This window comes from Lissotriton vulgaris, chromosome 3_1, assembly GCF_964263255.1.
Source record: "Lissotriton vulgaris chromosome 3_1, aLisVul1.2, whole genome shotgun sequence".
NCBI lineage: Eukaryota > Metazoa > Chordata > Amphibia > Caudata > Salamandridae > Lissotriton > Lissotriton vulgaris.
The window spans coordinates 2,020,093,677-2,020,109,647 of NC_141689.1; the positions used below are offsets into that span (position 1 = coordinate 2,020,093,677).

Here is a 15,971-nt window from a genome sequence, read left to right on the forward strand (position 1 = left end):
CCTCCTCTTGATATTTTATAAGCAGTTCCGATGGACTAGTAGCAGTGCGGAACCTGTCATCAATGTCAGATTTCTCCTCATCGTCATCTGAATCCAGCAATTGGTCAGGCAATTTAAGCGGTGATAGAGCTTGTAATGAGGAGCCACGTCTCTGAAGCAAAGAAGGTGACGTAATTGATTGGCCAAAGGAGGTCTTAGATGGTGTAGAAGACCATACTTGTAACTCAGTACATTTTGATAAAGTGGCGTTGACGGTTTGACTGCGTCGACAAGACAGACACTTTAAGCGATGGTGCAATCTTAGTCGAAGATATTTTCGACGATGAGGAATCTTTTGTCGAAGATGACGTCGTCGACGGGATATTTTTCATTGGGGTCGTCGATGTTGAACCAATCTTCGTCGACGGAGCACTCGTCGACGATGTAGTCTTCGTCAACGGTGGGGTCGTCGACATCAAGATGGTTTTTGTCAACGAAGCACTCTGCAGCAGCAGAGCGACGACGATGGAAGGCATTATCTTCGCCGACGAAATAGGCCTTACCGTGACCGAGACCAGCGTCGACGGTGAAGAGGCCGACAACATAATCATCTTGGGCTTAGGAGATGGGAAGGTTCCCGTCGACGTTGAGGTGGCGTCGACGATGGTAATCGGCGACGATGGAACCGACAACGACTCCCTCGACGGAGTAGATTTTTTCTTCTGAGGTAAAACCTTCTCAGGAAGCCTCTTAGAAGTCAAAGACTTTTCAATATTTTTAGGGGCGAAACAGATCCAGAAGGTGGAGAAGCCTTTTTTCCAGAAGACAGGCCAGAGCCCTTGGAGGGCTGAGCTTTCCTCAACACCTTAGCCCCAGCGGAAGATGAATCTTCCTCAGCCTTCCTCTTCCTTGAAGTTATAGATGACCCTGAAGCCACACTTCCTACCTCAGAAAGAGTGGTGTCTTGGTCCTTCATCTTCTGCAGCCACAGAAGAAGGCGTCCTTCCATGTCTCGGAGGGTCTTTTGAGGGAAGGTCCTGCAGATTTTACAGTCTCTCACCTCATGACCCGGATAAAGGCAGTAAATGCACTTTTTGTTGGGATCTTCTTTAAAAAGCTGGAGCTTCCCACAAGAATCACAAGGCCTGAAGAGAGATTTCTTAGTAGATGACATCCTGGATGAAGAAATTCAGTCAGAAAAGTGAAGTACTGAGCAGAGCTCAGGGAGACTCCCTTCACACAACATGCGGTAGACAATCTGAGAGCCTGAGCCTCTGAGGAAAACATTCTGGTGGGTGCTGTCGCCTGATTGGCTGCAGTTTGGTCTATACAAAATGACTAGGATAGTCATGAGTGTGGAAGTTTTTTCACTGTAGCTGTCGCGACACTGACACGGAACGAGCTAATGGGTCTGTTTGTCCCCCGCAAGTACGATAGCCTGCGCAGACAGTCCCGCAGAAAATGCACATTCTGGCACAAACAAATAGAGCCTACAAAGACCAGCATGCCCTGGGGCTCCTTACCGTGTTTCCAGGTAGAGGCCGCCTCGCTATAGAATGGCTATAAAGCCCCGTCCTTTCCACAAAGCGGGGCTTGACAAACTTTTCAGATCGAGTTTCTGAGTCCCAGAGGTTCCGAGTTCGAGCAGCGCTGAGCGATGGTATTCCCCGCTGGAGGTCGGGCGCCTTATTTCCTGATATTTCTTTGATTGATGGAAGCGCCAAGTGGATGGTATTCCCCGCTGGAGGTTGGGCGCCTTTTTTCATAGCTATCCACGTATCCCTGAAGAGCCCCAAGCGGGCGATTTGTCCCCGCTGGAGGTCGGGCGTCTCTGCCTTCCTACACTACGGCCAGCTATCGTACTATAGTCCTTATCGCTCATACTGAGGAACTGAGGCTGGAACTAGTGGTCAAGTACTTTGACGTTTCTGTATATTACGATGTTCAGCAAACTGCACTCACTTTTAGGTGTTTAGGTTTTCTGTTCTTTGTTTGCTGCAAAACTCCTGCTGGGTTCTATTTTTGCTTTTCTTGTCAGCTGCCTGCCTTTATTTTATGGAACAGTAACAATGCTCTCACTCTCGATGTGCCAATAACATTGGGAGGTATTCCTGTAAGCTGCCATCATTTCTTTGTGACACTACCACAGGTAGACGCTGTGCTTTACTGGATATAGTTTGTTGCTCATGCAACAAACAGGGCGCTTATCTTTTAAGTTTTGCTGTTGAACTCCATCACTAGTGAGTACAAGCCTTCGGGGAGGGTTGGGTGTATATGCAGTTATAGTAAAGTGCCAGACTTGTTCATCATGGGTGTTTCTTTCTTGTTCTCTCTCCTCTACAGTTTCCAAGAAGGATTGTGACATACCAAGTGAGAGGGAGTACGCTAGTTCCAGATCTGCAGAGCCTACCTTGTTTTTTCCCACTTCCTTATTTTTCCCCGGGGTGCTCCTGTAAATAGCAGTGTTCTATTCACTCTGTGTAGGGAGTACTCAAGGGAAGAAGGGACCATTCTTCAATTCCTCGTCCCTGCTGGCTGCCCTTGTCAAGATTAGTGGTTTTCTTGGGTGTGCTGCTAACCGTTGCCTGACAGTAGCTTAGGGCTACTTTACTTATTGGTTGGTTATTACCAAGGGTTTTGGTTTCATATATACAAATTATTGCTTTTTTATGTACCGTGGGACTCCCACTCCGACAACGGGGAATGATTCAGGCATGTGAATCTATGAAAGACACCCCAATACTGGAGAACTGCTTATCTCAGATCTAATGAAATGTTGGACTTTCTGCCTGCTGGGTTAAAGCATTGAAAGGTAGAGGTTTGGGCAGGCTTGCTAGGAAAAACCATGTGGTCTCAATTTCCCAAAAAAGCTTTTACCTCCCGCTTTGCATTATTGATCACTGTATGCTATGAATATTTACTGCATTGTAAAAAATCAACTAAATATTTTAGAAAAGTGTCCAAATCATAGTGTTGCTAAAGTAACCACCTGAAACTACCCAATAGATGTAACCTCTGATCTCAAATTGAACACCAATAGGGTCCTGCTGCTTGGAGACTTCATCTTCTGGGCAAACTCGCCACTAGATACAATAAGCACATCCTCGAGGAGCACTTACATCACAAAGATGACACCAAGAATCTACACACTCACTGCTTTATTATAGTGTTTGCTACAGCAGGTTTCGCAGTGCCATAATTCTGTTAATCATTAAAGTCAATGGGGTCACCCTGTTGCCCCCGGAACCTGGGTATTGATCTATGAAACTACAATTGGTCCCATTGGGTAAGAACCAAGGGTAATTTCTCTGAAATTTAATATTACTTTGAATATACAATTTTTTTATCACTTCTATATAGTTATCATGATTGATAAACACTAAATTCAACACACCACCAAAAAAGTGTCAAAAACATATATGATTTTTTTTTTCCATTTCATAATGATCCCACAAAATTCACTGCAAACTCATTTCAATAAGGTCTTTCACTTCACTATAATATGCACTGTCTACTTGTTTAATAGCTTTAGTGAGCTTGGCCATGAGACCATATTAATGGAGCGTGACTAAGGGTGGAGAGAATACTCTTATACGTCCTCGTCAAACAAAAGTTCATCAAGGCTTCTGTGGATGCCTATGGATTGGCACCAACTACTTTTCAACGATGTCCCCAATGACCAGTGGTCTCCATTGATGCTGGGTGGAGCGCAATATTCGCTTTGGCTTATTGAATAGTGAGAGCTGTCATTAGGCTGCTTTGTCCTGAGGAAGACCCTACTTGATGCATCTACAAACCCAATACTCTACAGGGTCGAAACATCGATATGACATGGTCTCATGTCCAGGCTCTCTATAGCTATTAATCAAGTAGACAGTTTGATCATGCTTGCTCCTCTGCAAATTGCAAATTAAAAGCTGCTCTTAAAAATAAACCGAGAGACCCTGCACTTATTAAGGCCCTTCGGACAGACTACAAAAAGGCCCTTGCCTTACGCAAGAAGTCAATTAAAGCCAAAACATGGGAATCTCTGCTCGACCCCTCTACTCTGGGCAACAGCTCAAAATTTTGGAGCATAATAAATAAACCACTCTTTGGCAGTCCAAATGATGAGAGTCTGGGTACAGTTATACCGGAGGACGACTGGGTTACTCACTTTGGAGCTATTTTTAAAAGCGACGCACCTCATTTTTTGGAACCACTCCATCTTCCTGAAAGCAACCCGCTTCAATTTTCGACTAAAGAAATTGAATTAGGGATACATGGTCTTTCCAGTAACAAAGCCCCGGGCCCCGATGGTCTCCCACCTGACCTATTCAAGTCTAACATCACCTTATGGGCTCCCATTCTTACATCTGTCATCAATGCCGGGGTCGAAGTGGGAGCTCCTAAATCATGGGGAGCATCTACCATCGTCCCTGTCTACAAAAAGGGGGACAGAACAAAAGCGGCCTGCTACAGACCAATCTCCCTGATAAACTCTGTTGCGAAGGTAGTGGGTGGGATTCTACTAAAGAGGCTGAATGCTTGGGCTAAACATCACAACATAATGACCCCAGCACAATATGGATTCAGACCAGGTCATGCAACTACCACACAGTGCCTGAATTTGTATCTAATTAGTGGTAAATACACTCAAGCAAGAGAAGGCACAGTGTATATGGCCTTCATGGACCTTTCTTCTGCTTTCGATTGTGTCGATAGGAGCAAACTATGGGAAGTCCTACAAAAAATGGGCGTAGAAAATAACCTGATCAACTTTCTGGCCGACCTGCACAACGACACCCGAGCAAATGTGCGTTTTACAAGAGACATGAAAGTAACGAGAGATTTTAAAATCAACAGAGGAGTCAGGCAGGGCTGTATATTAGCACCTTTTCTTTTTAACTTATATATTAATGGACTTGAAGATCACCTGGTAAAAACAGACACTGATTACCCTCGAATTGGTAAAACAGGCGTACCGGTCCTTTTGTATGCGGACGACGCTGTTCTTTTATCCAGAACCGCACTCGGACTCCAAAAATTACTGGACTCTTTTTTCCAATTTATGTCCTCACGTGGCCTAAATATTAACAATTCCAAATCTTTTGTTATGACGGTTGGTTTAACTCCTAAAAAACAATACCCCTTCTCAGTAAATGGAGAAAACATACCATTAACAAAAACATTCTCGTATTTGGGTGTACTCTTCGATCATAAGCTTAACTGGGGCCCTGCCATAACTAAAAAGAAAGGGGAAATACTGAGGACCAATTCTGGTATAATGGATTTCGCTCGCAAACTGGGAAACACTCCAGTGTCTGCTATATTGAAGCTTTATCAGGCAAAAAGTGTTGCGGTGGCATGTTACGGAAGTGAACTGTGGGGGTTCTTACCTACAGATACCCTAGTAGCTCTCGAAAACAACTTTTTGAAACAGGTCATGAGCCTACCAAAGAGTACCGCAAACTTTTCCATACATGAGGAACTGGGTATTCCTTATCTAGCCGACAAAATTGCTGCAAACCCTTTGCTCTGCTGGTTAAGTTGTTGGCGAAATACAGCGATTCCACTGACTCACACCATCCTAGCTGAAGCCCTTACCTGGGAAGGTCAACTCAAGCTACCCTGGATGAAATACATCCGTAATTGCTGTAAAGATCTGGGTAGATTGGACCTCTACTTAACACCCCAGAATACCACCAAGCAAGATGTCAATTTTGTAAAAAATACCTTTTACATGAAGCGACAACTCTCCAGGGAAGAAATTGAGTTCAAAAAGTCCAGCGTAAGGAACCACGTACTAACAAAGTCTTGTGTGTCCTCTGAACCTTATTTATCGTGGAATATATCCAGATATGAACGCTTCCTGCTAAGCAGATTTCGTTTTGATCTTTATCATCTGCTTTTAGCTGTACCGAGTGGAGCCCATAGAGGCCAAGTGTTGCCAGCTTGCGGCTGCGACAATAAGTCTCCGCAAGACTTGGCTCACTTTTTATTCCTCTGTTCTTATTATTCTAGTCCACGTAATATGTTTTTAAAACCGTTGCTTAAAAAGATGAATTTTACACAAATTAAGCCCGCACTTTTATACCTTCAAATGTTGCATGAAGACAGTACTTTTTTTATCTGTAAATTTTTAAAAACAGCTCTGAAGTATAGATTAAGTATGGAAGGATGACTCCAAACTGAATTATGTTACTGATACAACTCCGTCTTGATTAAGTATATGCACATAGGACCTCTGTATATGCCTTTTTTAATAATGGCTCAATACTTTCTTCCCTTAAGACAAATGGAAGATAAACTTTTCTCGTTTTATGTATGAATTGTATATTACTGTATTGTGTGCTTTTATGACTGCTTTTCTGTCAGTCGAATAAAGAACTTTTGATTTGATTTGAAGTAGACAGTGCATATTATAGCGAAAGACCGGAGAAGGACAGAGAATTTCTGTTATTGTCTCTTTTGTTTGAATTTGAAATGTTATTTACTTTCACCTTTTTGTCACTTCAGTCACTTATTGAATTTATTTGTGTATTGTTATTGTGTCTTTTTGGTTTATGTTAGACAGCCTGCATTGAAATGAGTTTGCAGTGAATTTTATGGGATCATCATAAAATCAAAAAGAATTACATTCATTTATATTTTTGATAAGTTATTTGTTGGTGTTTTGAATTTAATGTTTATCAATCACATTGTATGGTTACGTGAACTTTTCATGTTACCTAACTGAGAAATTTCAGGATAGATCAAGATGTTTGCTTTATTTTCTTGAATTGTCTTACTTGTTTTCTCTTGAGGATCATGCAAAAACATAGTGATCAGCACTTCAGAATGCATAACTAAATAACTGGTTCAACAACTTTCTTAGGTCTCTCAAAAAGGAAAAGCCTAACGCTTGACGTAGTCTACAGACTTGAATTACTAATACCCTCTGTATGATCTATCCTGTTTTTTAAGGTGCGATTAACATTTTTCATGTTATTTTGTGACAGTATCCTAAATAATTTTGGGCCATCTACTGATTAAGAATGTTGGTTAGATCTTTACATTTCCTTATTTTATGATATAAAATACCCTCAGATAAGCAAAAGACATGTTTTAAATAATTAAAAACCTTTATGCAGGTTGCCAGAAGACTCTGAATCCTCTACAGCCTTCCTACCAACATCATAAAACCAGTACAGAATGGGCCCACAAAAAAATAACCGGTTGAACAAGGTGTCAAGATAAAAAAGGTTAACTGACTAAGAAACCTCTTATAACCAATCATATATTTATTGTATTTTTTTTTTATTTGTCCCTAATGCACATCCAGAGGCATCTTCTCAGTAGGAGTATTAAAACACTTATAACACTAAAAAAATAAACATTAATTTCTGGTGGCGGCAAGAGGCACGAAGAGCATTTCACAGGCGCACTCATTAAACTCTAAAGGAGAGCCTAGTGGCTGTCAGTCTCTGCTTAAAGCGAGAGACTGACTGCAGTAGTAGGTTTTCTAATCAGAAAGACTTAACAGGTACACAATGAGATACCAAACTTCAAAAAATGGGTAGACAGCTTGGTGAATCAAATACAGGGTCTTGAATTGCATTCTTTCTTTAATAGGACACCTTGTAGAACTCGGCGAGGTATAGAGATAAAATAGCTGCCTCTCAGTTTGAAAAGAAGACTCGTGGCTACATTTTGAAGCTTTTTCATTCTCTTAAACAAAGCCCTAAATAGACCAATTGCAGCAGTCTATGAGGGACATCAAGCAGCCCCAGCCATTGTAGCATGCTTGTAGGAGGGAAAAAAATGAAGTGTCTTGAGTAGCAGTCTAAATTGTGCAAATTCTGTCGACCAGACCTTCTGGATGTCAGCATGCTAATGAAATCTCACTATCAAACGTAATCCCACATTTTTTAATAGAAATGGGCCATTCCAAGAGATATTGTCACAACAGGGAAAACTGGCTTCATCCCTTTTGAATAAGGTGATTAGCGGACTTCCACAGCTGTGTTGTTCTCCGACAGTCATGATGATGCCCAATGGTGTTTGAAAAAGTTTGATCAAACCAGAACACCAGCTGTATGTCGTCAGCATAGGAAAGTCCTGAATGTAAAATGATCTTACTAGTGCACCTTAAGTGGGACACAGAAGGTAAAACCAACAGAGAAATGGGCAGATCTTTGCGGGACGCCACAGCTCAACTTAAAGTTTGTGAAGTGGAATTGTGGCATTTAGGACCTGACCGTTGAGAAAGAACAGAACCATTGCAAAAAAGAAACAGAGATGTGATAGAGTGAAGACGACTAATAAGAATGTTATGACTGTATCAAAGGCCATTGAGAGGTTAAACAACGGCATACTCCCTGCTTCCCCCATTTGACAGCTCTCATCTTTGGTAGTTTAGCAGATCATCAAGCACCATCTGAACTACTACTTCCATGCTAGCATCATGGTATTAATTTTGCATATCTGCTGTTAAGCATGCTGCTATTTCATTTGTTTTAAGAGACCTGAGTTTTGGGGGGAAAACAGATGAGAATAGGTGACATACCCAGACTCAGCATTCAAGCTACCATGAAACAAGTGCTAGTAAATTATAAAATTTTTAGCAATGCACCAGTGACGTCTTGATATTCTAACATAATCATATATACGTAAACAAATAAATCTAACACAAAAAAATTATATTCAAGGAAGTACAATCTACTTTCAAATATAAGACACAGCATAGGGCATGAACATAAGAACTGACTCGGATATCTACCCAGTATGTACCTGAAGACTAAGGGGCAGATTTACAAGCCCCATGCGCCCCTTTTACGTCGCCGTTGTGTCTCTTTCGTGACGCAGCGGCGGCGCAAAAGATGCGCCATGGTGCGGGGTACTTACAATGTGACGCATCTGGGAGATGCGTTATGTTGTAAAGCCCTGTGCCAGAAGGAGGCGTTCCTGTGCAGGGGGGGCGTTCCGGCGCAGGAACGCCTCCTAAAAGTGGCTGAATGAAATCTACAAGATTTCACTCAGTCACTTTTGGGCCCATGCTGCGTCAAAACACTGTGCTTGCTTGAAGCAGGCGTGAGGATTGACGCAGCATTGTGAGAATAGGGCACCCCAGAGCATTGCTGGAGCTGCGTCGCAAGCAATGTGCCGCGTTTACGGCACAGATGCATTATGCATCTGTGCCGTTTTTGCCCCATGGTGCGCCGCGTGGCAGAGGCATGGCGCACAATAACTGGCGCATCCCTGCTGATATGTAGGGATGCGCCAGTTATTGTAAATCTGCCCCTAAGTGTCACAATATAGTGAAGGACTTTCCTAGGTTTAACAGGAACAAAACTACTTTTGAATGAACCAGTGATTGGGATGTATCTCAAGCTTCCATATGAGAATATTGCCAAATATTGTACTATTCAAATGTACACACTGTCAACTTTTTTGGGTTCATGCGATATAATAAAAAGCATTAGTACATATACCGTTGGGCGAATTCTTTGACGACTACATACATAAAAAGACCAGGCAAAAGTCATGTGGAATTTCCGATGCCTTTTAACTTCACAGTCTCTATTTGTGAGAAAAACCCAAATTTTACACTTGACAAAAACTGAATGAAAGATTGTGAATTTTCTGTAAACTGTGTCATCAAACCCCCTTTTTTGCTTCAGTAACTTCTATTATCCATCACCAAGAGGTCCAAACAAACTCTTGCTGAGAAATTACTCAACTGCATGAACCCAGAGAGGTTCTTATGGATAACGAAATGTACAGAGCAACAACCCCTTCTAATGAACAATGAAGAGCTATGTAGCCTTGGACCAGCTAACCATACTTGGCAAAATCAAACTGTGCCTGCAAGAAGCAGACTTCAAAACAACTGCCAAACCCTGCTCTTCTTCCATCTGCACAAAAGTAACCCTAGACATGCTGGAATCCTGGAATCCATCTAAGACAGCAAGCAATATATTCACTGCTGTCATAATATAGCAAGACTTGGTGAAATATACTCGATGGGGGTGTTTACAACTTGTACTAATCTCCCTAGTTCATGATGATGGTAGAGGGCGATCTTTGGAAAGAGATGTTGGTTATTGTGATTTATTTTATCATGAAACAGGTAAGAAGTTAAAACGAAAAGGGCGCAGCTGAGGATTCTTGCACCGGAAACGGGCCATGCAATGAGTGATGTTGCAATGCATTTCAAAGCTCAAGCACACGTCATCAACCAAAGCAACATTTTAGAGTGCCAATTGATGAATGTTGCTGGTTCCAGGGCTGGTTAAAGAGAACAGCTATTTTTCCTTAAGAAGTGACTGGCTCCCTCAACTCTTACCTCTCTAATTTATCTTGGTTCCGGGTGATAATACTACCTAATAAAATCTCAATAAGTATATAATCTCAACATGCAAATATTTCTTTATAAACTTTTTCACCATATCTTCAGTACCGAATCTTTCTAGTAGCTGCGCTGGGCTATTTACTACAATAAGTCGTGGTTTTCCGTTTTAGGGGGCAAGCATGAAGCTGGAATGTAGGACTGGCAAATCTTTTCATGTCAATATTTTGATGTGGAAATTCAAGTAGATTAGAAACCTTTAGTCAAAGTTGCAATGGATACCTTTCTCTTGAACCGTTTAAGATATAGGGCTTTATTATGAGCACGACTCTCCTATGAGCCTAACACAGTTGCCGCTGTGAGACACCGGTGCGGAACCACCCGCCTGCCCTGGATAATACTCATAATCCAACAGGCAGGCTAACCAGACCTTGGCGGTCTTTGTTGGGCCGCCGCTGTGGTGATCCTATTAGAAGACCATCAAAGTTGTAATAAGGCCCTAATTCCTTATCCCTGTAGTGAATGATTATATGCCTAATTGGTTTCCTGGATTCAATTTTACTCACGATAAATCTGTTGAATATAAAACTTTGGAATTATTCTTGGTTGACCCAAAAACGAGGCAAGAATTTTTCACAATAAATGTCCATCTGATTATCCTCTCCACTGTCTTTCATTTCACGGTAGAAGACATTATTTCTCCTTGGGCAATAGCTAAGATCATCAGCTTAATCCATGAGCTTGATGAATCTTGGGAGTTGACAAGTGAGTGGTCATGTCCGACAGCATAATTCTTCAATTTTCTGTCTTGTTTCTGTATTCAAAGCAAACACAAGGAGATGATGGATGGAGCGCTGACACCTTCAGACACTCACCCCCAGTCACTGATCTGGGTTGAATCCATCATCATTCTTTAGATCACTTCGCTACCCCAGTTCATACCCAGCCATATGCAAATCAGCCTTGACCCTGTTCCTCCTGGGAATAGTCCAGCCCGAGCTGCCAAGCCAGTTCTTCTCTGGACCGGAAACAAATATTTTGGGACCGGTTTCGGGGTAACAACCCTCATCAGCCAGGTTAGCTTGAATCCACTGGCAAAGTAAGCCATGGACCCACGTCTGGGAATTCCCTGCCACATTAAAGCAAAGAAGAAAACACAAGGAGATGATGGAAGGAGTGCTGAAACTTTTCAGACAGTCACCCCCCAGTCATCGATCTGGGTTGAATCCATCATCGTACTTGACTGGGGGTGAGTGGTTGAAAAGTTTAAGCACTCTGCCCATCATCTTGTTGTGTTTGCTATGTTCGCCCTAAGTGATCAAGGATATGCACAGACGTGGGTCCCTTGCTCACTGTGCCACTAGATTCAAGCTAGCCTGACTGATGAGGAGTGATACCCTGTAACCGGTCCTAGGATGCTTGTTATAGGTCCAGGGAAGACCTGCTTGGCAATTCAGGCTGGACTGTTCCCCTGAGGAACATGGTAAAGACTGATTTGCATATGGCTGGGTCAGAAGGATTAAACCTAGATCTCTTGACTATGGATGAGTGGTTGAAAAGTTTCAGCACTCCGTCCATCACCTTGTTGAGCTTGCTTTGTTTGTGCATTCACCTAGTTCCATACTTCTACTTTGAACATCATCCACTCTTGGTTTGTACAGTCATCTGAAATTATCACAGAACTATTGTTGATCTGAACCTCCTGGGGCATAATTTTCAAAACATCCATATTACGAATTCCAGAGCCTTATTATGCAGGATGCCAACTTATCTTTTAAACTACTGAAAATTCCTGAGCTACAATATCCTTTAATATTTTGTCAGTAGGAAGGTCCCCACACCTCTAAGACGAACAACACATGGTCAGGTTATCCTTACTCCATCGTAAAGGCTGCTCTTCAAGCAAAGTAAATGCAGATGGGCCCTAGTGTCTACGATCTGCTCTCATAAGGGATGATGACTAACCCTACATATATACTGAAATGGAGAATGCTTCAGGTGGGTGCACTGGAATGCACAAAGTAAATAAAGGAACACACAACAGTCAATATGGAGGCAGTCCAAAAGCACCATTACATTGGATATTACAGACTGAGATACAAGCCAATCTCTAATATCACTAAACATTCTGAATGCAGAAACCGCAGGAGTTTAAGATGCTTTGTGCACCCAGCACAAGATACATAAAAGGGTCCTTTTACTTTATCCTCAGAAACATTTACCACCAGCAATGGAGGTAACTTTCCATAATGCATGCATTACACAATTGAAGACATCTCTGTTGAGATTTCAGATTTTCTAAAAAAAGGCACAACGGACATCACACGACTTGGAAGGAAGGACAGAGGTCTATACTCACAGTTTGGCAAGTTCTGCAGCTTTTCGGTACATCTTTCTGCTGTAGTAAAATTTCACAAGGTAGCCCTGAGCGTACACATTTCCTCGCTCTGCTGCTTCTTTCAGGCAGTCAATTGCAGATGTTATATCCTTCTTTGTACCCTGCCCATGTAGGTACATTACACCAAGCGCTGCTTGTGACTCTAGGTTTCCATTGCCACATGCCTCGGAATGCCAAAAGAATGCCTGGAGGAGAGATCAGGCCTCTTTAGCATCATGTGATTAAATTAAACATTTACAATAATGCATATGTAACTTTCACACTGCTGAGAGCTCACTGATTCTTTAAGGGATTTTCTTTAATATTGCTACCATTTACTAACTACACACTCACACATGTGAAAAGCCAATCAGATCATTAATACCCCTCTAATACACTCATCACCAAGAGGTAGACTGTGCCACAAGCTCTGCTTGAGGCTAAAAATAGGAGATAGTATTGTGTAAAGCAAGGTTTTTATTGTGATTGTCAGAACCCCTTTGAGAGGGCCAGAGGGCACACTGGGGCTACTGGGTCCAATTGTATGGGTTTGGGCCTTTTACTCCTGATGTCCAGGGGCCCAACCTACTATGAAACCTGGGAAGTGTTCCTTCTGCACTTCAGTCTCAGGGTTGCGTGGTCCGAGCAGTCCAAGGCTCCCTCGATGGAGGGAGGACGGTGTGTGGATACATATTAGTGAATGCAGACTCACAACTCAAAATGTGCACACTGGCAGCAATAAATCCTTGTCCAGCCAAATCCTCACTTTGATAAGAAGAGAGACGCACCCCTGCAGTGATAGGAGGTTTTCTGCTGTTCCTCCTGCTTGATAAGTTTTCACACACTCAAGATGGGTGGGTAGGCTATAATGATCCTGTTCATGGTCCCTCTTAGATGACGGTCTCCTACGGCATCCTCACTTGTTTAAAGGGGGCCCAACCGGTTACTGCGCATGTTGCTCTCAGTGACCTATGGGTCACCACCACTCGCTGTCTATGATCTCCGGCCCGATCAATACAACAAAGTTACCAATGGCAGCCCCTCCTAGCATACAGGGTTGAAGCAAGGCTGACACACAAAGTATGGGCCCTTACCTCACTCTTTCACTTCGGCGACCCCTCCTGCAATATGGGGTCGCCACACCACTATTTTATTGTGCAAGGCTTCAGCCCCTACCGCATGGCAGTCTTTGCCACAACAGCTCTTTGCGGCATGCTGGGTCACTGTTCCAATACCGTGCAAGGCTTTGGCCCTTGCCGCACAGCAGTCTTTACCATGACAATCTTCAGGGCTGCCCCCTCCTGGCATACGGGGGTTGCCCACTCAGTCCTGTACATGAGCAATGACCAGATAAGTGCGGCAGCAGTCTCCTCACACCTCCAGCACATGCTTACATCATGCATCCACTAATCAGTACTGCATTGTCTCTGTATGGCCCCTCCCCAGGCACACATGCACCAAGCGCAGACACACCATGTCTGTGCTGCACAGCATGTCACACCAGTCTGATATAGCCAAGGATAAGAACACAGCAGCAGAACTTTAAAAAGTTAGTGAGCCTGTAGGCCTCACTCCATTGACTGTTCACTCCTGCTGATCGAGCTTGCGCGCCTCTACAATGAGGGAAGAGCTTTGGGTGCCCCTCCCAGTCAAACAATACTGCAATCAGTGAGACAGGCGTATGTCAGGGGCACACAAATGATCTGTGTTCGCCTATGACAACAAAAATCAGCAGTAGATATCCAAACATCAGCACATTTGGGTATTCAGGGCAGTGGTTCACGCCCATTACCATGCAGAGCAATTTTCCGTCCAACAGTAATACTTCATCCATCTCTTTCAAATGCAGAAACACCAGGGAGAATGTTTAATTGACACAGACCATACAATCGGGCTTTACAAACATACTACACATACACATATTTGATTGATTGATTGATTTATAGACAAATGATTAACCACAAGGTGGTATACATTTTGCACACTAGTAACATTTTGCACAAGGTGTAAACATCTCTTTAAGCACTAATATATAAACTGTTAGATAAATCTCTTAGTTATTCCAAAGTATGTTATTTTAAAATGGAGCATATTTGCTAAATTGTGAGTACATTAAACAATGATACAATCTAAGCAAGCTATTTTATTATCAGGTGATTCTACTATTTGGTTTTCATGAAGGTATAGGAGTGCGGCTCTGAGTTTTTCGGAGTGACACTTTTTGCACTATCATCGTGTTATCGGCTGATGACAAGGACTGTTATTATAACATATAACATGACAGCCGGTCACCAGGAAGATCCTCTGTGTCTGCACTTTGTAGGTCTGACTTGACAGCAAACCGGTCACCACACATTTTGTGATGAACCTAAAAAAGGAGAGTTAAAAAGAACTACTAGGAGAGAGACTTTTACCCATTCCAGGTTTTGGTAGTCATGTTTACATGATCTGATTGGGTAGAAAATGTTTTCTGTCTCAGAGAGAGTGATTGCTTTGCACTCATGTGGTCTATTGGGAGGTTTCTCTAACCTACTATGGGGCCACAGTAAAACGTGATGACGCGGCTGCATCCAAGTGAAACCCTCAACAATGCTGTAATTCCATTGACTGAGAGGGATGGATATCTCCTCAGCTAAAATGGCCTTCTAATTTAGACTAGTAACGTGTTAACTCTGCTCAAATTAACATTTACTTTTATTTCAGTACTTCCAGATCACAAGACAGCCAATCCTATGGCTGAACACATTTTGGAAGTAGTCATGTTAGACCGTTCAACCTTAGGAGGGACTTTTTCACCCCTAAACTGTTTGCCTTCACCCCTCCTAGTTTTAGTTGGCCTTAGGATTGTTTAAATTTGCTTACACCCAATTGGCACATTTAATTTACTTGTAGGTCCCTAGCAAAGTGGTACTACATGCACCCAGAGCCTGTAAATTAAATGCAACTAGTGTGCAGTGGCGGATGGTGCCATTTGAAAGAGGGGGGGCGTAAAACAAATGTCGTACTGCACTGCGGCAAGTGAGCGTAGTGAGCGTGCCCAACCACCTACGAGGGCTTTGGGGGGGTTCTCCCCTCGAGAACATTTGGGGAAAAAAGAGTGGGCAAATTGTGCATTTTTAAGCAAATTTGATAAAGCAGGAAGGTGTCAACCACTCTGAGGTCTGATGACCCTGTCCAGTCGTCGGCCCCTCCACATCCCTCACCCTGTGGGTCCTATTAAGGTCACCCCTGTGATCTCTATTGCATTACACAATTCAAACCTGGACACATTAAAACCATCATCCCATACCAAGTGGAAAGCCTGTG

The 15,971-nt window shown here is 42.8% G+C and overlaps 1 protein-coding gene across 3 annotated transcripts in view; it reads right to left on the reverse strand.

Annotated features, from left to right (window-relative positions):
- The window catches only part of LRP2BP (LRP2 binding protein), a 489,520-nt gene that overhangs the window by 89,619 nt on the left and 383,930 nt on the right, over positions 1-15,971 (reverse strand). For all 3 annotated transcript variants that reach the window (XM_086963334.1, XM_086963335.1, XM_086963336.1), the window contains exon 7: positions 12,648-12,871. In XM_086963334.1, coding sequence (XP_086819460.1) covers positions 12,648-12,871 — 224 coding nt within the window. The remainder of the gene's footprint in view (positions 1-12,647; positions 12,872-15,971) is intronic.